We start from the raw sequence: 23,237 nt of genomic DNA, 5'->3' as shown, positions 1-23,237 counted from the left end.
GTTCTGAAACGCACTGGGCTGACTGCTCTGTGGCTGCAAAACTAACATTAAATCCCCACAGAAGTGTAAACCTGACGATTATAGAAGCACACAGGTCATAAGACCAGCCCGACCTCCATCCGACTGCTGATTTAGCCCCCCTCTTCACCATGTGATCATTCACTAAAATCCTCATTTACTAGTTTACTAATTTTTGTACATTTTGAAGATGAAATTGAGCCATTTTAACTCAATTTAATCTAATCAATTTATTGGATACAGTGTGATGCTATGATGGACAGCTAATGATAAAACGATAATGTGAGAAAGCCTTTAGTGTGTTTTAAAATGTCACAATAAAATTATGTCAATTATATCAATTTTGGACCAGTGACGTAGCCAGAATGACTGTGAGGGTGGGTCTTGTACATAACTACATTTAAAGGCCTGAGGTAAGCCAGGGAGACAAAAACACTCTCTTATGTCCTAAAGTTAAATAATCTGTGTGTTGGAAATGACAAACAGTTGAGATGACTTGTCAACATGGATGCCCTGTTGTGATCCTGCTAATGGTAGAGAACAGACGTTGCACCTCGTCGTGGGCAGTATGATCATTTCTCAGTAGTTGAATCATGTTGATGTCAAAAACCTAAATAAGTGTTAGATGTTCTCAGTTTAATGTCGTCTACTATAATCCCATAACATGCGCTGGTCATCTGCAGCGTTGCTCCACAGAAGTGTAACTTTTTATTTCGGTATCTATATACAGTGTATTACATCAATAACTGATTGTGTAGTACGGAATGACCTCAATTTGTGCTGACAGGTGAGTGTACTTACCAGCGGGAGTTTGTTTATAGGGGCACCACCTGGAGCGGATCAGATGCGACGGCATTAAAGACTTGGGTAGCAGGTGAGCCAGGCTCAGTTCTGTAAGTGGGGCTGGAAACTTCTGCCTCTTCGCTGTGTAGCTTGGTTTGTCAGTTTGGAGTCTGCAGTAAGAACTGTCTGGCCTCAAAAAAAAAAAGCTCCTCATTATCTTCGTAGTGCTGTCTCTTGAAAATATTATATAATGTGCTCTGTTTCACCTTCTGTACAGGGAGTTTGCGGACTGTTTTTAATATTTACATAAGTCAGTAAGCTTCATCACAGTCTTTCTCATCGAGTTTGACTTGATGAGATCTTGTTGTTGACTGCTAACTGCCTAAATTGCACCTAATTTTGACAACTTAACCATTTGCACTACTGCACTACTGCACACCTGCAGGAATATATCTCTTATTTTAGTGCACTCCATTCTGCTCCAGTAGGTTTGTCTTTTTAACACAGTTTCTTAACAATGTCCTTTCACTTTTTCTTCTCCTTGTTGAAATTCAGCAGGATATGTGCTATGCATTACCAAGTCAATGTAGGACTGTACTACTGTAAGGAGGGGCTGCTCATTTCCATCCCTCTACTGTGGATGTGGTTGGGATGTAATCAGTGTGCATGTTTGAATGTAGTTCTAGCCACTCTTCTGCTGCTAGCAGAGAAAATGCACAAGCACACACAGAAAAGTCAACAGCGGTCGTTACAGATGTTACTTTTATTTAGATCTCCAGACACATATTTCAGTTACACTGCTGTAGCGCTGTTAAAGTTTACAAATATATCAGCAAATTTACAACCTTATTTTCAACTTTTTCCTCCACTCATCTACTTATTTTTCCTTCCCTCCACATAATCATAAAGTGTAAAGCCCTGCTAGCGACCCCTCAATACAACCAACAGAATTAAAGTTTTGGGCAGAAGAATACACTGATAATTTAGCTTTAACAGTATTTAAAGGATTAAAATGTAATGTTTGTCCAGAGGGTGGCACTAGAGTAATGGTTCCCAACCACTCATCAAGCATAATGTTATGCTTATTAAGATATCATATTATAGCTTCAATGGACTGACTGACAAATGTCTTTCAAATTATATTACTAATCAGAAGCACTTTGTAAATGGATTGAGTTCTGATTTGGCACGAGTCACTTGTGGTGTCCCACAGGGATCTATTGCTGGACCCCTTTTATTCCTCATTACATTAATGACTGGTCAACTGAATCCTCATTCGTTATTTTTTGCTGATGATACTAGCTTGTTTCTTTCACAAACACTTACTGTTTTGCAAATCCGAATTAGATAAAATTTATAAATGGTTTAATTTGAAGAAACTCTTTAAATGTCAATACATTTAATTTCATGATATTTACTGCCAAAAAGAAGTTATTCTAAATCTAATTCTTGCCTTTTCATTAGATATAAATTCCTTAATAATAATTTGTTAAAGTTGGAAAAATCATTAATTTAATATGCAGTAAGATAACGAAATTGATTAGTATGATCAATAAAACAAGTTGTTTGGTTAATCGCAAATGTTTGTTGACTCTATTACAGCTTACTTTACTCGTATCATATGTTGCAATATTTCTTTACAAAACAGATTTGCCAGACTTGCGACATTTAGTTGCTGGACCAGATGGGGTTTGAATATTCTTTCTATCCTTTCCGATATAAATATATATCTAACATGTATTTAACCTACATCTGTGTAGCAGCTGGATTTGGTGCCTATCAATTAAACACATCTTCCCAAACAAATTCAATAATTTTACCTTTGCGTGCCTCTAAAAAGAATTCTGATGAATCAATCTGAGAAGGAAAATTTAATCTTTGAAAATTACTGTTTGGCTAAATGGTCACAACTCAGACATATGCGACCTGTGACAAGGGTCCACAAATAGGCATTGCTTCATTTTAAGGCGTCACAAGCCGAAAAAGGTTGGGAACCACTGTTCTAACATAAAGGTCATGGGGAGCATGATCAGAAGACTGGCTTCCTATTGTCCTAATTTGTAAATTGTCCTAAATATGGTGCTAGAGGAAAGTTCATGTAGTGCCCAAAAAATGGAAAGGGCTCATCCTGTGGGCTGCATGAATGTGCTCAGTATATTTCATACCAATCTGCACATCATGTTTTTAAATTTCTTGTGTACTACTGAAAATTAGCCTCATGGTGGCACTAGACGAAAGGTAAGGAGGAGAATCATCCTCTGTGGAGCTTGATAATAACATTTTAACATTTTAAATACAAGGATCACATTTTGCCTACAGTTGGTGCAATATAAAAGTTGTCCCAAACAGAATATGAACGTTTAAAGCAAATTTCGTGGAAATCCCACAATTACAGGCCATATTTGGCCATCATGTTTTGCATACGTCCGATTTTAGCCTACAGGTGGTGCAAAAGATAAGTTTATGGAGTGTCCTAACTGGAAATGGTTCATTCTCTGGGGAGTATGAATGAGCTTAGTAATTTTTCTTCCAATCTTCCAATTAGATTTTTATATTTTATATTGAAATTTTAGCCTGATGATGGCACTAGAGGAAGGTTAGGGGTCACCATAAACATTTGGATTTCTCCTCTGGGGACTATGAATATCAACTGTTGATTGAGTTTAAGGTTTCTTACCAAGTGTTGGTCAAAATCAAAATTTGACCTGATGGTGGAGCTATTGAAATGCTTAGGGGATTGACAAAATCATAAGAATTAATCCTCTGGCGACCACGAATACTCACACCTAATTTAATGGCACTCTGGCTAGTTTGGACAATTTTGCTCTGGACCAAAGCGTTGGACATTGTGATTCCTTTTCCCGACTGCTAGCAGGGCAATAATAATCATTCTTCCTCTTTCAAGTATGTAAGAAAGAACAGTAAAGTAAGGCCACACCATAGTCACAGAAACTGATCTCTCTTTTACTTCCAGCTGACGGAGGGCACGAGGTGACGACCCGCTCGAGACACTGACCTGGGGGCCGTCTTACAGCACAACAGGCCTTTGTTCCTGTTCCACATCCTGGTAGCTTCTATGAAACATAAAAAATACCCCACAGAGTGGCCAGAGGTAAAGTACACACTGAAGAACCCACACACACACACACACAGACGACCAACACATTTATGGAAGCAAAAATAAAAAGGACGTAATTATTCGAATGTTATAAACAACTGAATGCCTAATTGTGAAATTTAAGCACTACTGAATGCAGAATTGTAAATACCGCTGAATGTATAGCATTAAAGATTTTACTTGACATGAATTTATGAGGTCATTTCAAGTTTTGGAATTTAAAACTTTTTTTTTTTTGGTTCAAAAATTGATATTGAAAATTCAAGTGTCCAAGGTTTCCAGTCGCTTATCTGACCTTGAATTTCTTGGATCATGTAACCGACAGAACGTAACCTGATTGGACAGAAGTCTGATCAGGCTTGACTTGTTCAAGTTTGAATTTTTCATCTTCATCTTGGCACCCCTAGTTAATTAATGTTTGGGAAAATGATGACATGAATGAAGACATCTGGATTTGTTTTATAAGGCAGTTTTCATGTTTCATAACAACAGTAAATATGGATCCCAATGCGAGTTCTGACACTGATGAGGAATTAAATTGTGGTGCGAAGCGAACCAGAGAGCTGGGCAGGTGTCCTGGTGAGTGAACAGCTAACCTAACACTGTTGTTACAGTGTTGTAACTAATACACGAGTATTGACACTTACAACAGAAACAGGATCAGCTTGTTAGGTCAGTCATACAGTAGCTCACATTTCCAGGCAAAACTCACTACAGGGGAGAAAGAGAGAGTGACAAAGAGGAGATAAGAGACATTCGGTCATGTTCCTCTCACCTGGGCTACCATTATCTAATTGGGCAATTAAAAATAGTTTTGGGCTATTTTTTTTTGTTGCACCATTTGGGTGATTTCACCCGACAAAAAGTTAGGCTATATTCCAGTTAATCTGTCCCTCGTCTCATCTGAGTATGATCGAGATTGAGTTCAGTCGACTCGTCTTGATACGCAATAACTGATAACCGACAAAACCAAATGGCATTTCAGTTCATTGCACTTAGATTGAAACCTGTTTTTCCTCTTCAAAGCGGCCATCGCTCTGTGATAAAAAAAACAAAACTGTAAAAGCTGTTACATCTGTTCATATAACCGTTTATTTTTTAAATAATGTTCTCTGTTAGATTTAAAAAGAGCTCATACAGAAGACTGAAGGGGGCCCCTCTCCTGAATGGGAATTATTTGGGGGTTTAAAGCTCTTTTTGGTGTCTTTCACATCTAAAAACATTCGCTAAGACATTTAACCTGTAAGTTGCTCTATAAACTCCGGTTTTTGAATGTTCACCACTTAAAAATGACCCTCGAAAGTAAATATTTCAAAGTCATCAATTAAGTGGTATTTAAATGTCAACAGTAAGTATTCAGTAGTGATACAATATTCAGTTGCTTATAAGATTTGAAACCTTACAGCCTGTCTTTGCTGCCATACACATTGAGCATCCACACACAGCCAACGCAGAAACACACACACACACTCCCCAACAAACACACTCACGTAAAGAAAGACACACACACTTTGCACTCACACTACTATACACGTACAGTATGTGAAATATACACTCCATTGGATGGATGTTTTTCATATTCCACATTAAATGAAGTTTGTACAGAATGTCGACAACAAAATTAAGATAAAGACCCGCAAAAAGCACACTGGTGTACAGCATGAGTGTTTGTGTCCGTGTGGGGACCCTGTTTGCCAGCTTATGAGGTCTAAGGGGAGGGCGACAGTGTGTGTGTGTGTGTGTGTGTGTGTGTGTGTGTGTGTGTGTGTGTGTGTGTGTGTGTGTGCTTTGTATGTATGCGGTATAGATTTCTTGCCACAAGAGAGGTCCAGGGGAGTGATAAATTGAGCTGACAAACACCGTGGAAGGAGCTGTCCCATCTGTCCAGCCTAGAAAGCCGGTCATCTCTCTCACGCTGACGATTTTAAGACTTGTTGTCCGAGTGTGTGTGTGTGTGTGTGTGTGTGTGTGTGTTCCTGTGTTTTCAGCCCAGCTGTCTCAGATCCAAAAAAGCTGGAGGGAGTGAGTCAGAGACGGGCTGCACAAAAAGCACACAAACCCTCCAGACACGGAGCATTGGAAATGAAGTCACTGTGATCCAAAATCCCAAGAGTCTCTCTGCCTTTGTTGTTTCTCGCCCTCTCTCTCACAAAATACACAGTCCAGTTTCTTCTCCTTCATAGTGTGTGTGTGTGTGTGTATGTGTGTGTGTGTGTGTGTGCGTGTGTGTGTGGTGGAGAGAGACGGCTAATCTGAAAGTCCTCCAGAACAGTTTCCCTCCTCAAAAGGCCGGTGTTGATGTTTGGATGTCTGTTGGTTGACATTTCCCCGTAGCGAAGGGCGTCGGGTCACATGACTTTCTCTGGGTCTTGCCAATTATGTGTGTGTATGTGAGTGTGTGGGTGTGTGTACGGCGTGTGTGTGTGAGTTCGTGTTTATGAGACAAAGAGTAGAAACGTCGGCAGGACGGACACACACACAGTCACAGAGAAGTGGTGGAGGAGTGGAGCTGATTGCCGGCTGCTGCTCTTGGGCCCTGCAGAGTCCTGAGAGTCTATTGACCCCTGGGCCAACAGAGCCTGGACAGAGAGGGGTGGGGGGTGGGGGTGGGGGGGGGGGAGAGGTGGAGAAACAAGGGAGAAGTGATGGAGGAGGAAGGGTGAGGGATAGGAAAAGGTAAGAGCATTAAGGAGCGATCACACAGAGATGCGCTGCTAGAAACGTGTCGCCAGCAAAAGCATTGTTTTCCTCTGGTACGCCGTGCCTGGCACGCGCTCCTCTCTTGCGCCACGCGTTGCGTTTTTCGACGACTTCGACAGCGCAAGGCGCGGAGTCGCAGCGCTCGTCACTGTAAAACTTGGCCCGGGCAGCCAATCAAATCAAGCAAGAGGCGGGCGTTACTACTTTGCCGCTGTTCCTGTTGCTTGAGCAGCCTGGGGAGTATAATGCCGTTTACTATGCCGGTAAATAGGCTAACTGTTGGACACCCAGCCCCGCTCCTCAGGCGCACCAGCTGTTTTGGCGCTTTCGAAGCGGCTGCGCCTGTAGCGGTGCGCCTCTGTGTGATCGCCCCTTTAGTGTAAAATAGATTAAATACAAGATGTTGTTCCTGTAGTTGTTCTGAAGGGGAACACATGAAGAGTGAAAAAGGAAAGTGTGAGTGAAGTAACCCAGCAGATATCTCTGTAGATACAGCACAAACCCCGTGCGACAATAGCACCAAATGAGACTTGACACTGTAGTTGTCAGAGGTGTGACCAAGTTTTGTCACACGTAACCCGCTTTCACACCAAACCGAAAAGTGCCACTACACTGGCTTGAGCTGTTGTTCGGACATCGAGGAGTATTCTGATATCGACAGGATCGTGCTCTGACGGAAAGGCGAGCTGCTGGAACAAAAGAGTTTCAGTATTTCTGATTCTGATTCTGAAATGGAGTTATGTAGAGAAGAATACACAAGGAAACCCTCGTTTATTCCAACGTGGTGTACTGTTATCACAGGTTAGTCCCCCCCGCTACAACTGGACTGGTTTCTCAACAGGCACAGTTTTTTAGTATCAGTATTAGTAGTTGGTGGGGTTAAAGTAAACACAGCTTTACCAGTGTTGGCATTAAGTCCTAAACCTCGGGTATCAAGTCCTGCACAAATTATTATTTATTTATTTATTTTGCGGCTATTTTAAAGCCCTTATGTGTAGAATTAGAAGTCTGCTGACTTTGCCGGCCCTTTGAATAAATATTTTACAGCATCGCAAAAACATTGGCCTTCCCCAGCCCCCAGCACCCCAGCACCCCCAGCACCCCTCCCCAGCACCCCAGCACCCCCAGCTCCCAGCCCCAGCACCCCCAGCTCCCCAGCTCCCCCAGCACCCCCAGCACCCCAGCACCCCAGCACCCCAGCACCCCAGCACCCCAGCCCCAGCACCCCAGCTCCCCAGCACCCTCAGCACCCCAGCTCCCCAGCACCCCCAGCACCCTCAGCACCCCAGCTCCCCCAGCACCCCAGCACCCTCAGCACCCCAGCACCCCAGCTCCCCAGCACCCCAGCTCCCCAGCACCCCCAGCACCCCCAGCACCCCCAGCTCCCCCAGCACCCCCAGCACCCCGAGCACCCTCAGCACCCCCAGCACACATGGCATGGAGAAGACATGCACAGCAGGCTGCAGAGGTGGCTGCTGGGAGGTGAACTGAGTCATGTTTGTCAGGAGGAGAGTTTTTCTTGTGTGGTGAAAGATGTCCACTTATGAAGTATAACCTATGCAAACAATAAGGTGGCGTATGTTTTAGTTGCAGCTGAACTTTTACAGCTTATAATTTAGTTTCGTGTGTGTGAGTTGAGTTTGAGCAGATAATAAAACATTCAGCTTGAAATCAAAGTGAAAAAGCTGAACCTGTTCTATATAATCATGTTATAATGGCTTTATAAAATGTGCTCTAGTAAAATAATTGTATCATGCATCTTTTAATTTGACAATATTCTTTACTGTTCTGGTGATGAAGAACTGTTAAAACCTTATTACTGCCTCTCTCTCTCTCTCTTTGCTTATCTGCTATAGTCTCTCTCCCCCCTTGTGCAGAATTTAAATCTGCTTTTCCCAGACATTACATATTAGACACAGTTTCTCCGCCGCAGTGGTCAGTCAGTGCTGAGAAATCAGATTCAGTAGCTGTTTGTATACATTTCCATTCTTTCCTCTCATATTTTGCGCCTTTAAACAGGAACAGCACAAACTGCATGAGGCTAAACGTCTTCAGCGGAGCCTTTTTTCTTTCCTCTTAAATGTATTTAGCGCCTTGAAAAGTCCTTACACATCCCCCACAGTCTAGACACTAAGGCTGGGACGATATGCTCATCTCCCGATATCACGATATTTGGGTGCTTCGACATGTATTGCGATTCTTAAGTCATATTTCCAAAAACAATGCACATCACACGTCAGTGTTTTATTTCACCTCATCATTGCTATACTGCATATAAAAGTGGTAAATACAATACTTTTTGAAGTAAACTGCTCATGAAGCTAGCGCAATAAGAATTCAGGAATTAAAATAAAAAAATATTAAATATGGATTATTACATAACATGATTAATTAATAATAATATATACTATTCTAATAAATTAATAATAAAAAAATAGATTCAGGAATCAAACATTTGATCAAAACTCTTTAAAAAAAGAATCACGATAATTCAGTGAATCGATTCAACCAGACACAGAAATCGCAACGTTATTTAGTTTATATGATCGCCATGTTAGCTGTGTGTTTACTGCTAATTAGCAAATATTAGCATGCTAACACACTAAACTAAGATGTGTTAGCATTTAGCTCCGAGCAGCTAGCCTGGCCCAAATCCAAACAGGTTTTAGTATAAAGAGTGTTCAGTTGACTCAAAGCAGACAGTATGCGGATTAAACACAGTTTGAAGTGTGCTGTTGATTGATACTATTCTCCCACAATGCAATGCACACACTGGAAAACATAAAAATAAATTGTGCATGGTGGTGAAACAGCAAAAAAAGAAACAAATCTTGGAAAACAAACATCTTTAGAAAAACATTCTGATGTCAGTTTGTGAAGTTTAATTGGCGTAGTGTCATTCTAAAGTCGCAGTGTGATTGTCAACGTACGTATTGTGTCACTTCCTGTTGGTATAAAATGGCGATGTTGATATTTTTCTATACTAACTGCTCAAACAGTACGCTGTGACGATTAGTATGAAGTGCATGCTGTATAGACGTAGTATGTTGTATATTTGGGACGTTCTTTTTGTCTCACTCTGTTGATTTGTTTTTTACCTGCTTCTCTGTTCTTGATGACGTGTATGTTCACTTTAGAAAAAGAGGGAACAGCCAATATAAGAGCTAGATGCAAACTGTATAAAGCTGCTGCTGTTCTCTCAATAGAAGTAGAATTGTTAAAAAGTGTATTAGACAGTGGAGTTATTTACCGACCGCCATTATACTGTACGATAAAAACGAAGATGTAACCTCTGTTTTTAACCGATAATAATAATCTGTTGTTTGTTAGAAAGAACCGAACCTGACCACCTCACCACATTAAGTGATTGCTGCAAAAACAAAAATACCAGCAAAAATAAAATCCACACAGGAGACACAGGAAATGTGTGTGTGTGTGTGTGTGTGTGTGTGTGTGTGTGTGTGTGTGTGTGTGTGTGTGTGTGATGGAGGCAGACAGACAGTGGATGTTACGAATGCATGCAATTTTTAAACAACCTGTTACTTCCATAATTAGTCTGTCAAAACACTCAGGTGTGTGATCAAAGCTCCTCACCTCCTCGCACTCAAACTCATCAGAGGGGATGCACTTTTGGCCTCCATCCTGTAACACAAGAAGTCGTTATGAGAAAACACCAGAAACACACAATCCCTGCTCCGTAGCTTCATGTTCCTCGTCGTCTGCCCACTCAGGACGACTGACTTCATTCAAAGAAGCGTTGTTACTCTAACAATATAATATAATAATATAATAGCAGGGTGTTCTCTAACCAACCAGCGAAACTTTCTTTTATTTGTTTATTGTCACTGACTGTCCCAGAGTTAGCTAGATAGCTAAATTTCATCAGCAGTCCCTGGGCAGGCTAATCCACGAAATAATTATGGCATCATTGATGACAGTGTCTGTGATTGGCTGAACACTCGTACTTTCTCACTTACAACCAATCTGCTGTCCCACTTAGTGCAGTATTTAGAGCCGTCCGCCAAACTGTCAGGAAAAACCCTGATTTCTCAGAAGTTAAGTTGAAATAATTCAAACTGAAGGCCAGAACATAAACCTGTATGATGGTTAAAAGAAGGGAACCAGCAGCTCTGCACACTTCGCTGCTCTGCTGAGGAAGGCCTGTCGCTTCAGTGTCTTGTGATTGTTAAGGAGAGCTCAGTCACTTCACTGTCATTGAAATGCAGAGCGGTAACACACACACACACACACACACACACACACACACACACACAGAGCAGCATTTATCTCCATCTTCCATTAGCCTCTTTGTCAGCGCTTCATTAGCATATCTCCTCCCGGTACCTGGGTGGGAGAGCCAATCAGATCTTATCGCTCGAAGAAAACTCTTTTCAGTGACGGGAAATCATCGAGAGCAGAAAAAGAAGTCTGGAAACGCTGCACGCTGGATCATTATCATTTCCTCTGAAATATGCATGTGCAAATCCACAGATGTGCATCCATGTGCACATTCACCGGGCTGTTATAGAGATCATTAAATGAATCATTATCATACTGACTATTGCTGCAGTAACCTCCTCTGACACTGAACGCCTTTGCAGGTCTGCTTCCTATAAACTGACTGCTCAGCAGAGCTTGCAGGAAAATGATAGCTATATTCATGTGCTTTGGGAAAATGATACAATTCAGAAAACAAATAAACAGCAGCATGCATGAGGTAGTATACAGCATCCAGAGGGACTCTGTGCTCGGCCTCTCCTAGTCTCTATCTGTTTCCTGTCTGTTTCACTGTCCGTCAGATGTAACTTCATCTCTGCTGTGTGACCATGGAGCTTTCACAGTTACTGGAAATGCACACGCTGACATTCCAGGTGTTTAGAAATGGTTTTTGAAAGTGCTGACAGACTGCAGTTTGCAGGTGCTGCTGGGTGAAATCGGGTTGTAGGTTAAATTGTGTCCAGGTGTAGTCATCGAACTCAGTGTTTCTTAAACTGTAGGTCCCGACCCAAAGTGGCTCCCACACAATGCTCCTATAGTCAATGCCGTAAACAACAGCAAAAGTATAATTTATATATATGTATATAAAAATGTTATTTTCTTTATTTATATAAATTTGTATCGTATAACCTAATAATAAATTGTGATTAAATTGCTTTCCATAATTTTAGTATACCAAAAAAGCCTATAATTGATAGAGGTAGAGATACTTTGTGATAAAAATTATGTTATATGAAAAATGGTTTGTAAAAATTAATTAATATGAATGTTTAAACTGAATAAATAAAGTTTTATATCTATTTTTACTACAAACAGTTCTGTCGTTTACTGCATTACTTCTGAAACTGATGATCAGTTCGCACGTTTTTTAGGAGAATAATCTGTAAATAAAAACAGCTTTTTTACCCGATAATGCAGAGGAGTTGGGAGACCTTTTATCCCACAAATAAAAGCAGGACAAAGAATACTCCATTAATATTAACAATAAAACCATTTTAAAATGTGGGTGAGGACGTGTGTGCACCACCAGCACAAAGCTAAAGGTTCACAGGTCTTTCTGTTGCCTTGACGCCTCCGTCTTTGCTGTCTCAGGAGAGTCCTGGACCTCAAATGAAAGCACCGAGTGCCCTCCCACTGAATCTATGCACACTTAGTAACATCTGCACCAGCTCAGTCATGTCAGCTGTATACTGAGCGAGCCACTGGCACCAGACACCATCCCTGTGCCACAAGGACGTCTGCAGGCTCGACAAAGGGAAACGCCATCGCCCCTGAAGCCTGGCTGGAGATATGAGCTGTGGGAGGGGAAGAGGGACAGCTCCAGCTCTGTTCTGCACAGCCGAAGCAGGCGCTGCCATAAATGAATAGTAATGGCATAAAAAACATTATGACAAGATCTGACCCCCCCGATCAGCAGGACCACGTCGTTTGTCTTCAAAACTGTTACAAATCACTGTTAATTACATACATCTGTTTTATGACGTGTCAACGCTGTGGTAAAGGTTTAGGCTGAGGCACAAAAACGACTTGGTTAGGCAATAAAAATATTAAGGTTACGGGTAGGGAACGATCGTGATCATGCTTTAAAACAACAACGCTGGCTCGCGGTTGGAAACGCAGCCTCCCGTGTTAAAGTCCCCCCCGACCTCCTCCCTCTGTGGATTGTGTCGCTGTATAATAACGTCACACAGTCACTGCACCGACTGCACAGCACCTAACTCCTCCTAAAACTACAAACTGTGATTTTTTTATCATTTTTGTTTGTGTACAGGTTGAACATGTTAAGAAGTGGCCTTTAGATCTGTTGTAGGTGTATTTTCTTTGGAGCTAGCCAGGCTAGCTGTTTCCCTCCGCTTCCAGTCTTGATGCTAAGCTAGGCTAACCATGTCCTGACTCCAGCTCCAGCTATAAACCAGTTTGTTTCCAACAGAAATAAGTAGATGTGTAGTACCCCTTCATATAGTTTTCATTATCCTTCATCTTGTATTTTAGCTTTACAAGTATAAATATTAGCTAATCGAGCAACTGAATTAATCTCCACAACACAGTATGTTTATCTAAGTGAGAAAAATGAAGCAGTTGAGTAAAATACATCTACATCCAGTCACATTATATGTCGAGGTATTCTATAATTCATGCTTTAAATCTTTTGCATAATGGATAGCAATTTATATTAGCCTTACACCTCTTCCCTGTACATAATGGATGGGTTTCCACTTTCCCTGGATAGAGGCAGGATGACGCTAATGTGTGAAGGTGAAGAAGAGCAAACCACATAAATCTATTCTGCTCAGACCTCCTCAGTCATGTCTGGATACGTACTGTCTTCCTGTTTCTGTAGTCAGTCGGACACATCCTCAGTTTCCGACAAATACAAGACAAAACGATTTTTATTGATACAGTAACTACAGAGGCTGAGGAAAAAAGCTTTTCAGTTTGGCTAGGAAACTGTGACAGAGAAGTTGTAATGCCTTGATTTATTTTACCCAAAGAAATTACTGGCAAAATCTTACATAATACCTGAAAAAATGCTGATAATGCACTCTGCTTCTGGACAATATTCAGGAAATGCGAGGTGAAAACAGCCTACAAACTAGATTTATTCTCCTTTCACTAGTTTTGCTTATGAAAATAAAAGTTGTGATTTTTACAGTCCATAGTTCATAGAAATTAAATGTATTTATGTCTATTGAAATCAATATAATACATGGATGTAAAATCTGTGATTTAAAGGTAGCTTAACACCACCAAATTGCTTGAATGAACCCCAGACAGCGATTGTGAGGACACTCGGTGTCCATGGAGCTGTAGTCTGAGAGATGTTCCATATCTAAAGAGTTTGGAGGGTTGTGTCTTTATTTTAAGCATTTCAAAAACCTAAAACGCAAAAGTGTAAGGAATGGATTAAACACTGTTTGTGTGCTGTAACGTAAGCTGCCAACATTAGCATGTCCAGCTAACTACTACTTACAGTGGTAACCTAGCTGGAGTTACGAGATAGTGTTACGTTTGTCACACACATCGGTTAGTCCTCTTCCTCAAAGCCTTTGCTCTTGTAAAAGTGAAACGTACTGTTTTGCATCCAAACACCGTCATGTCAGAATGAAATGTTGTCCTTATAATAACGTACTTTACGGTGAAATACTGCCTTTTTTTCTTGCAAAGAATACTAGGGAAACTCACCTGCAGGTTGGCACATGTGGAAAACATACAAGCACTGTCCATGGGTTTGATTGCATTGCTGTGTAGAGAGGGAGCGGGTTTGGAGATGATTGGCGGCTGGGCGGGGGGTAAGAAGGTGGATGACTGCTCGGTTACAAGAAGAGTCCCTCCCTCGGAGCCGTAACCAAACGACTGGATGGCGTTTTCTGTGCCGGGAGATAAAGAAAGCAGAGCAGAGAGCGTAAACGTGAGACAGAGGCAGATGCAGAGGGGGAATGGTTATATTACGTCCTCTTCACACCTGCTATTTTACAAATTACACAGTGACAGCAAGATCATTGTTTGCTTACAGAGACACAGTCACTCATTTTACTTCCTGTCTTAATGTTTACTAGAGGCGTAATCTGTATCTGAATCAGTTTAATACACAAAAATATCTGTATTTGTATTCATACCCAAAGTGGCCTACTCTGGAAGTTGTATTTTTTCTACTTCCATTTCTGATTTTCATATTAAGTTTTGCTGCACACACAAAATATGCAAAATACAATTGTTTAACCATGTAGCTACATTAATCAAAATCAAAAGAAGCATGTCTAAATGGAGTTTAAATAGAAGCTATGTAACTTAGTCAAAGGTGGAAATGAACAAGGGCAACACTGCCAAAGTGGGTTTTAACAGTGTAAATACAAGTCTGAATTGCACTGGGCCATATTGCATCATTTGTCTTTAAAAACTGGAGGTTGTGTATATAACGGGAGGAGGTCCAGACGGATGTAAAGTTGGTCTGAAGTGTCTATGAAAAAAGAATATTAAAAAGATATTGACAAAAATCTGAAAAGCTCTCTTGGCCATTGTGCATGACCTTTTGAGACGGTCCTTAACTTCAACTCATCATTTTCCCGCCTACTGATCATGAGGTGAAAAGAACACCTGTTCAACATCAAGCTTCATCCTGCGCTGAACAGCAAACTGAATGTCTGAATACTGAACCTAAAACACGTCCGTGTTTTTAGCTACAGACTGTTGGTTTATGTTTTGTTGCTGCTTCATCTTCTAGCAGTTCGTCTGTTCGTATCTGAATATTGCATTCTGACAATCCAGTTTTGACAGGTTTGTTTTGGTGTGTTAAAGTCCATCCATCCATTTCCTGCCTTATCCGGAGCCTCTTACCCTGCCCTGCCGTCACCACGACAGTAGTCCAGACGTCCCTCTCCCCAGCAACGCTGTCCAGCTCCTCCTGGGGGATCCAGATGAGATATATAATTGCTCCAGCATGTTCTGGGTCTACCCAGGGGCCTCCTACCAGTTGGACGAGCCCAGAAAACCTCCAAAGGAAGGCGCCCAGGAGGATCAGAAGGACCACCAGCTCTACTCCGAGCTCCCTCCGGATGTCTCAGCTCCTCACCCTGAGTCCAGATACCCTGCGGAGCAAACTCCGTTCGGTCGCTTGTATCCGCGATCTCATTCTTTCAGTCACTTCCTAAAGCTCATGACCATAGGTGAGGGCTGCAGGTAGATCGACTCCGGCTCAGCTCCCTCTTCACCACAGTGGTCCTGTCTTTTTAAAAAGCGTTATAATATTCAGGGGATCCACTGGCCTTGGACATGTGCCAAAATCAATCTTTTGAAAAGGTCAGAAATTCGACAAACAAACAGATGGTTGTATGTGTTGACCCCAGGAAAACTAGCGGCCACTTTGTGGAAGCTAATGGAGATCCGAATAAAGAATAAAGAGTATGTATAAGCCTACACATACAGTACATTTAGAACCGTGCTGAAACAGTAGCAAGGCTAATGAACGAACAAACAAACCTTATGTCCAACACATTCAACAAAAATACGTCAGTGGAGTCATTAGAAATTCTTGGCAGGGGATAGTGGTATACTGCAGGTAGTATAATCCCCTCTGTGTGTTTGGTGAATGATTGGTTTGCATCGGAAGGTTTGTGATCATCACTCAACGTGAAGCGAAGGCTGTTTCTCTGCGTCTGTGGAGTGTTTAACTGAAGGTTACTGTTGCATCGTAACCGTAACACTTGTTTTTCCACGTGAATGTAGTGTTTCTGTCCAAGCTGCTGGTTTCTGTCTCTGTAACTTTTGAAAAAGAAATGCCACATTCTTCCACTTACAGATGAAACGTTGAATTCATAAGCAATAGAACACACTGCTCAATACACTCGGGGCTTTTGTTGCTGCAGTATTACTTGGTCTGCTGTGACCACTAGCTTATTGTGGCTAATGTTAGCTAACTTTAGATAGATATTGCTGTGTAACTGACTCTGTGTCACTGTTACTGGGAATGCACTGATGAACGTGAGGCTTTAAGTAACTTCTGAACAATCAGTGGAGAAGTTCATACACCAACATCCTCTTTAGACGTGTTCATTTTGATTAGATTTACTGTGTAAATTATATTTATATTGTTTATGAGGCTTGTGAAATTGCATCATTAAAATGCATCGCCCTCATAACTAAAGACACATCGTATTTCATCCATGCAAACTTTTAAAACAACTTCCCGACAAAGTATAAAACTACTTTTACTCTCACTGTGGTAACATTAGTTAGTAACTGCGGATCGTCAACACTTAACTCATTTTACATTAAAATGCATTCATGGTGAAACACATGCAGGAAACGATGGTTAGTATCAGTATTAGCTTTATGGATCATTAGCTCACAACAGCAAATCAACAGACAGGAACAGAAAACTGTATTTAATGTGTATCAGTCACATCTGGCTGACATCTGGTCAGTATCAGCGCCAATACGGAGTAAAAGTACTCGGTGCAGTGCAGCGTCCCTGTGGCTGCTGTGCTGTTATATATTCTATCATCAGGTTATTATTCCTCGTGCATTAATGTAAAGCAGGATGTTGCTGCTGCAGCTGGTGGAGCTGGAGCTCATGTTGAACCGGTTTGTATCGGACTGCAGCTGATGATGCTTTTCATTCTGGATCCATCTGCTGATTCTTTTCTCCGTCGATCGATCGATCGGTTTGGAAAACTGGTGAAACGCCGTCACGACGACCCAGAGCCCAAAGCGACGCCTTCACCGTGTCGTCGTGTCCGACCGACAGTCCAAAGCTCGACGTTATTAACAAACATTACAGTTATTACAGTCGTTCAGAGGAAAAGCAGCAGATCTGCACATCTGAGGAGCTGCAGCCAGGAAGGGATTTACAGGAGAAACGACTTCAAACATCAAAACAGCTGCTGATTAATTTCTGTCCATCAACTAATTGATTAATTGACTAATCGTTTCAGCTGTACTTGTAAATTAAATTTATAACAAAGCATCATATTTTGTAAACTCTTCATACGTTTTCTTTGTAAAAACCTTAATTTAATTAGTAACTAAAGCTGTCAGATAAATATAGTGAAGTAAAACGTACAATATTTGCCTTTAAAGTGGAGTTGAAGTAGAAAGTAGCATGAAGAGAAAACACTAGTACAAGTACCTCAAATTTGTACTTAAGTACAGTACTTGAGTAAATGTACGTCGTTACATTCCACCACTCTCTACTGTTACACAATGTTTTAGCATTCATCATCCTGTAACTGACGCTCACGGCCACAGTGGACGCTGTTTAGCAAGTTTTATAGCGTCACTGACTTGTGACTGTTATGTGATTTTGTTTCCTGTTTTCTACCAACAGACAACATTGGTTTCTTTTAATCATGACTACAAAGGCTCGTAATCATAACAAAGTGGATATTTTAACCAAACCACGATTTTTTCACTAACATTAACCAAGCGGTTTTGTGCCTAAACGTAATGTTTAATGGTAAAAAAACAAAAAGAAATGGCCAAGAACACCTACATCTCTGATGAGATACAGTCTTCATAGACTCTGTGGCCCGTTAATTAAATTCTGATCATGTTTATTAATACAAGATCAAATAAAGCTCTGATTATACAATATACTGATGTGGTTATTCTTTGCCACAGGCACATTTCACATGTGGATACGCATGTATTTGTTCACATTAAGAGAGGAGGAGATGGTGTTTGTTTGACGGAGGAGGTGCAGAGGTGATATTGTAGCTGGGTTCGTGTTATTTAAAGAAAGTATCTTGGGATCTTCCACACATCGTCTCGCAGTCTCCCTCCTCCGTCTAACCTTTCTCCTCAGTTATCAGACTCGCTCACACTTCGTTTTTCCACTTATGTATACTGCTGTATACACTTCACGCACACACACTTTCATGTTGCTCTACTTGTGAGGACCTTGCCTGTCCATTTAATCCACTCCTCACTCCTAACACCACTCTACAAAAACCTCCACAAATGCAACTTGAGCTGAAATGATTTGTTGATTAATTGATTAATCATTTAGTTGATCACAGAAAATGAAGCGGCAAGTATTGATAATCAATTTGAGTCACTTTTCAAGCATCTTCTTAAATGAGAATATTTTTCTGCTTTTCTCTTCTTTATGTCATTGTAAACTGAATTAGAGCTGATCAATTAGTTGATTAATCACAGAAGTCATTTTTAAAGCTAAAATGTCAATCATTTGATGGTTCCAGCTTCTCAAATGTGAGAATTTCCTAAAACGTCTGAAGACGTCAACTTGGGCTCTAGGAAATTGTGATGGACATTTTTCAGTTTAATAAACCAAACGATTAGTCAATTAATCGAGAAAAAAATCTGCACTTTAATAAAGAAAAATAATCGTTAATTGCAATGCAACCCTAACATAAATCTTATCTTACTGTCAAACCACTGATGAGCAACTTTGAAGGATTTTTTTCTATATATATATATATATGTGTATATATATATATATATATATATATATATATATATATATATATATATATACAAAGCTTAATAGCTTTGTGTCTAAAGTTGGTCCTCTTAAATCTGGAAGCAACACACACACTGAGGACTCACTGAGGCAGGTGTTGTGTGTGAAGTCCCGGTGGAAAGCGTCACACTCTGGCTCCTGATTGCCAGTGCCCCTGCAGGTGCACCACAGGCTGATGGTGATGTTGGAAGGACTGCTGTCGCTGTAGTTAGGCGTTACATCTGAGCCTGAGAGAGAGAGAGAGGCAGAGAGAGGGGGATGGAGTTAATGTTGGGGAGGAATAAGAATTAGGATGGAGCTTAGCTAGAAAGAAAGGTAAAGAGGATTTTTGCAAATTGGGAATTGAATCGCTGGATGATTTCCAGCGAGGAAGTGAGTCATCTGCAACGTGTTTCTCTGACAAAGACACACTGCTTACAGAACAACAGCATCTACTGTAAATTCTCAAATAAAAGATGGTATTCAAATAATGATCCAGTCTAAAATAATAAGGACAGAGTGAAATACATTGAGGGTTGGTAGAATTATCTTTACTATAACAGAGTAACCATGGTAAATTCAGTATAATGTATAATGTAATTTCCACAGGATTAAGTCCATCAGGACAAGAAGAGAGTTGTGTTATCTACCCACCACTCTGCTTGTCTGAATTTTTTAACAAAACTAATTCTAACTTTCACTCTCTAATTGGTGAACCCTTCCTCCGAACAGTGATTGACCAATCATAGCTTAACAGCAGGTGTGTCGGTGTGTCTCCACATGTTGACGCTGTGTACATGGAGCTGTAGTCACACAGATACTCTGTAGGCAACGAGTTTGGAGGGGAACCAAAAACGCAATCGCTAAAGTGTAAGGAACGGATGAAAATGTGTGTTAACTAGCTTACTGCCTACAGTGTAGTGCTAATATAGTGTTACTTCCAAGGCCAAGAGTTACATTAACTAATTACATTTTTTTTGTTTTTATAGATTACATTACAAAAAGCCCCGTTTAGGACTGACACATCCACTAGCCAAGATGCTACTACATCTGTAGATTAGGCTAACGTTAGCAGCTCTGTCCTGCTCTTTTTTTGGATTTGAGAAAAGTTTACACTCCAGCAATTCTGGCCAACATTACCCAAGATAGTGTTACACTGGTTAGGTCTCATTCTCAAAGCTTTATAAAATATAAAATAAAGACCTCTGTGTTGCTCGTCAGGTATGTTTTTCTACAGTTAGCATCCAAAGTAAAGTCACAGTCTGATGTTGCATACTGTAATGTAATGGGCCTACCAGGACTAACTGCCTCTACACTGCAGTGCAAGAACAGTGCTGTTTCTTTATTTCCATACATGGATCATCAGCTGGTGAGGATGATGACTTTTTACCTGGGACCTGTTAGCTTTAGCCTCAGTCTGTTAGCATGATGTCCTGTATGTAACTGAAACCTAAACACCCGCTTTCAGGCTCTGCCTCTCGCTGTCAGTCTGCCCATACACATCTCACAGCAGATGACAGGAAGTGACGAAGCCACTTCTTGGTGAGTTAGTTACCTCTGCACACCGAACAACGTCTGACCAAGCTTTTCTTGCCATTTTAGCACCGACATCGGCCCATAAAACCACAGAGAGCAAAAACAAGTTTTCATGGCTATCACTGATGGAGGCGCACACGCAGAATCACAAAACACCTGTCATGTACCTGTGCTTTCACATTTCCCTACAATTTCACATCTGTTACAGCTTCAAATGTCCAGCAGTTCTGGGGTTAAATTCACATTTCATTTATGGTGAGAAATCCCGGTAATGCCAGAAAAGGGAGAGTGATTTCCCTGAAAGTAGTCATTTTAAAATGTCTTCAGTCCTAGTGCTGATGACTAGTGCATTATGCTGAATTTATCAGGACAACAGCTAAACATGGAGGAAGTAAATTGAAACAGGAGCAGATCAGAAAACAGGGAGGCTTCTTACTAAAATATGATCAGATATACATTATAAAACGGGAAATTACTCTCTCTAATATGAATCACTTTGAAAATTCTCTCAGCTGTTGAGGTTAACAAATGAGAACTTACAGTGACATCCTAATAAATATGTAACTGATTACTAAACTTACCGATGAGGCCGACGTAGGACATGAGGCAGCCGTGGTAGTTATCGTGGGGGCAGCTGGTGACAGTGTGAGACGTCATTTGGCAGTTCATGTGGAAATCGGCGAGCCGAGACCTACAGCAACACAGTAACAACACATCTGTCAGCATCGCGTCACATTCGGGAATTTACTGACCAAACGATTAGTTGTTTAATTGAAAAGATAATGTGCAGATTGAATCGATGGTGAAAATGGTCATTGGTTGAAGCCCGAAAGGCCCGGTCCCGGTAGAAAGTGGCACAGCGAAAGTGTGTCTTGTGTGTCTTTGAGAAATATTTGTTCTTAGTAGCTTGGTATTGACGACTCGCAGGGCAAGTTGGTGAACAGCTAACTGTTAACATGCTAGCCAGTCTGGAGCATGCTAACATCTTATTCACTGGGCCGCTGATGTCATATACTCTAACATATTTCTAATGCGTTTGTTTTTTTCTTTTCTTCTGGTTTACCACCCGTTCACACCACGTATTGAAGCACTGTAACTTTGCATTATTGTTGTGTAAAGTCCTTCTGAAATGCAATCACAAAATGAACTACAACAGATCAAACAGACGGGCTGAAAGCTGAAAATCCCTGTGGAAATAAAAGGCTGATTCATACAGTAGTTTGGGAGATTGTCTCTGCATTTCCAGTCCGCGTGTCCTGCAGTATCCACTACATCATGCATATGTTAACACACGAGAAACTGTCACAGGCAATAACTGTACAGCTGCTGAGCTTAATCTACTGCCTGGCCTAGATTTGTGTTTCAGCATCCTGTCTCTTCTTCCTTTGTCTCTCTCTCCCCTTTAAGTCCTGAGCCTCTCTGCTGCTTCGCTTTTCTCACACGATTCTTCTCGTCCTGACGAAAGTAATGTTGGAGAGACAGAGGGAGAAAACAAGCGGAAGTAAGTCGAAAGATGTCGTACGGTCGGATCAGCAGGGTGACAAAAACGCGTGATCCCGTTGCTATTTGATACCGAATGATAGACGCAGTCCAACTCTGTGTGTGTGTGTGTGTGTGTGTGTGTGTGAGTGCAACTCACTCACACGTGACAGTGTTTGCGTTTGCTCGTCTGTCTGTCTGTCTGTCTGCTGCAGAGTATGATATAGTTTGACAGGCCTGAGTGCTGTGCATTTGACTTTCACACAGAGGTCTGTGTGTGTGTGTGTGTGTGTGTGTGTGTGTGTGTGTGTGTGTGGAGTTGGCCTGCTTAAGTAAATCTGCCAACGATGTCATCTCTAGACAAAAGACACAACCATTATCCACACTGACAAACACACACTTTCCTGCAGTCTCTCTCTCACTTTCTGTTTCTCTACATGACACACACACACACACACACGTGCACACACACACACACACACACACCACACACACGGTGACACCTTCATCCTTGGCTTGTCAGGGCAGATTGCAGTGAGGGAGTGACTCAGATGGTTGAAGAGCTGACCGCTGTGGAGTTGTGTTCGTGTTTGGCAGCCGTTTATTTCAAAGGAACACGGCGGCGAGTGTTTTCAGACGCGTGGGACTGAGAGCTTAAAGGACAATGCTGCCATGTTCGCATCTAGCAGCCCCAATGTCAGCCATTTTCAAAGCTTAACACTGATTTTTAGAGTTACATACATACATTTATTTTCCTTTCATTCCAGACCTTATCTCTTTATGGTATGACAGTCAACCTTCAGACTTGAGAGAAGCTGTTTCAGAGAACATCATGTTAGCTTTTATTGTCATCAGAGTTGCTTTAAAGTGCGTGTTAAAGCAGCTGAAAGCTCAAATGTCTGCCATTATGGTGCATTTGTGTGCTGTGAGACAATATATGACACCTGCCCTATAGTACTGCATTCAAGAGTCATGAAACCTGGCAAGAGACTCCAGTGATTTCCCACCTCGGCGTGTCTCCAGGTGTTGGGGAGTTTTACTGCACATGTGGTAAAGTATGAAGCCTTCAGTGTCTCGGAGGGAGCCGTGTGAAGGCTGATAAATGTCCTCAGGTGATGTCACTTGAGTCGGCGTCGGGCGGGGCTGCAG

The 23,237-nt window shown here is 41.3% G+C and overlaps 1 protein-coding gene across 1 annotated transcript in view; it reads right to left on the bottom strand.

Moving 5' to 3' along the window:
• Window positions 1-1,549: 1,549 nt before the first annotated feature.
• gfra2b (GDNF family receptor alpha 2b) overlaps window positions 1,550-23,237 on the bottom strand; it is a 104,186-nt gene continuing 82,498 nt past the window's right edge. Inside the window, exons 6-10 of the mRNA XM_044174405.1 lie at window positions 21,191-21,300; window positions 19,181-19,321; window positions 14,300-14,484; window positions 10,214-10,261; window positions 1,550-6,498 (exon numbers count right to left, since the gene is read on the bottom strand). Of these exons, the coding sequence (XP_044030340.1) occupies window positions 6,355-6,498; window positions 10,214-10,261; window positions 14,300-14,484; window positions 19,181-19,321; window positions 21,191-21,300 (628 nt within the window). The 3' untranslated portion in view covers window positions 1,550-6,354. The remainder of the gene's footprint in view (window positions 6,499-10,213; window positions 10,262-14,299; window positions 14,485-19,180; window positions 19,322-21,190; window positions 21,301-23,237) is intronic.

Source organism: Siniperca chuatsi, linkage group LG18 (genome assembly GCF_020085105.1).
Source record: "Siniperca chuatsi isolate FFG_IHB_CAS linkage group LG18, ASM2008510v1, whole genome shotgun sequence".
Lineage (NCBI taxonomy): Eukaryota > Metazoa > Chordata > Actinopteri > Centrarchiformes > Sinipercidae > Siniperca > Siniperca chuatsi.
This window is presented reverse-complemented; position numbering and strand designations above follow the sequence as displayed.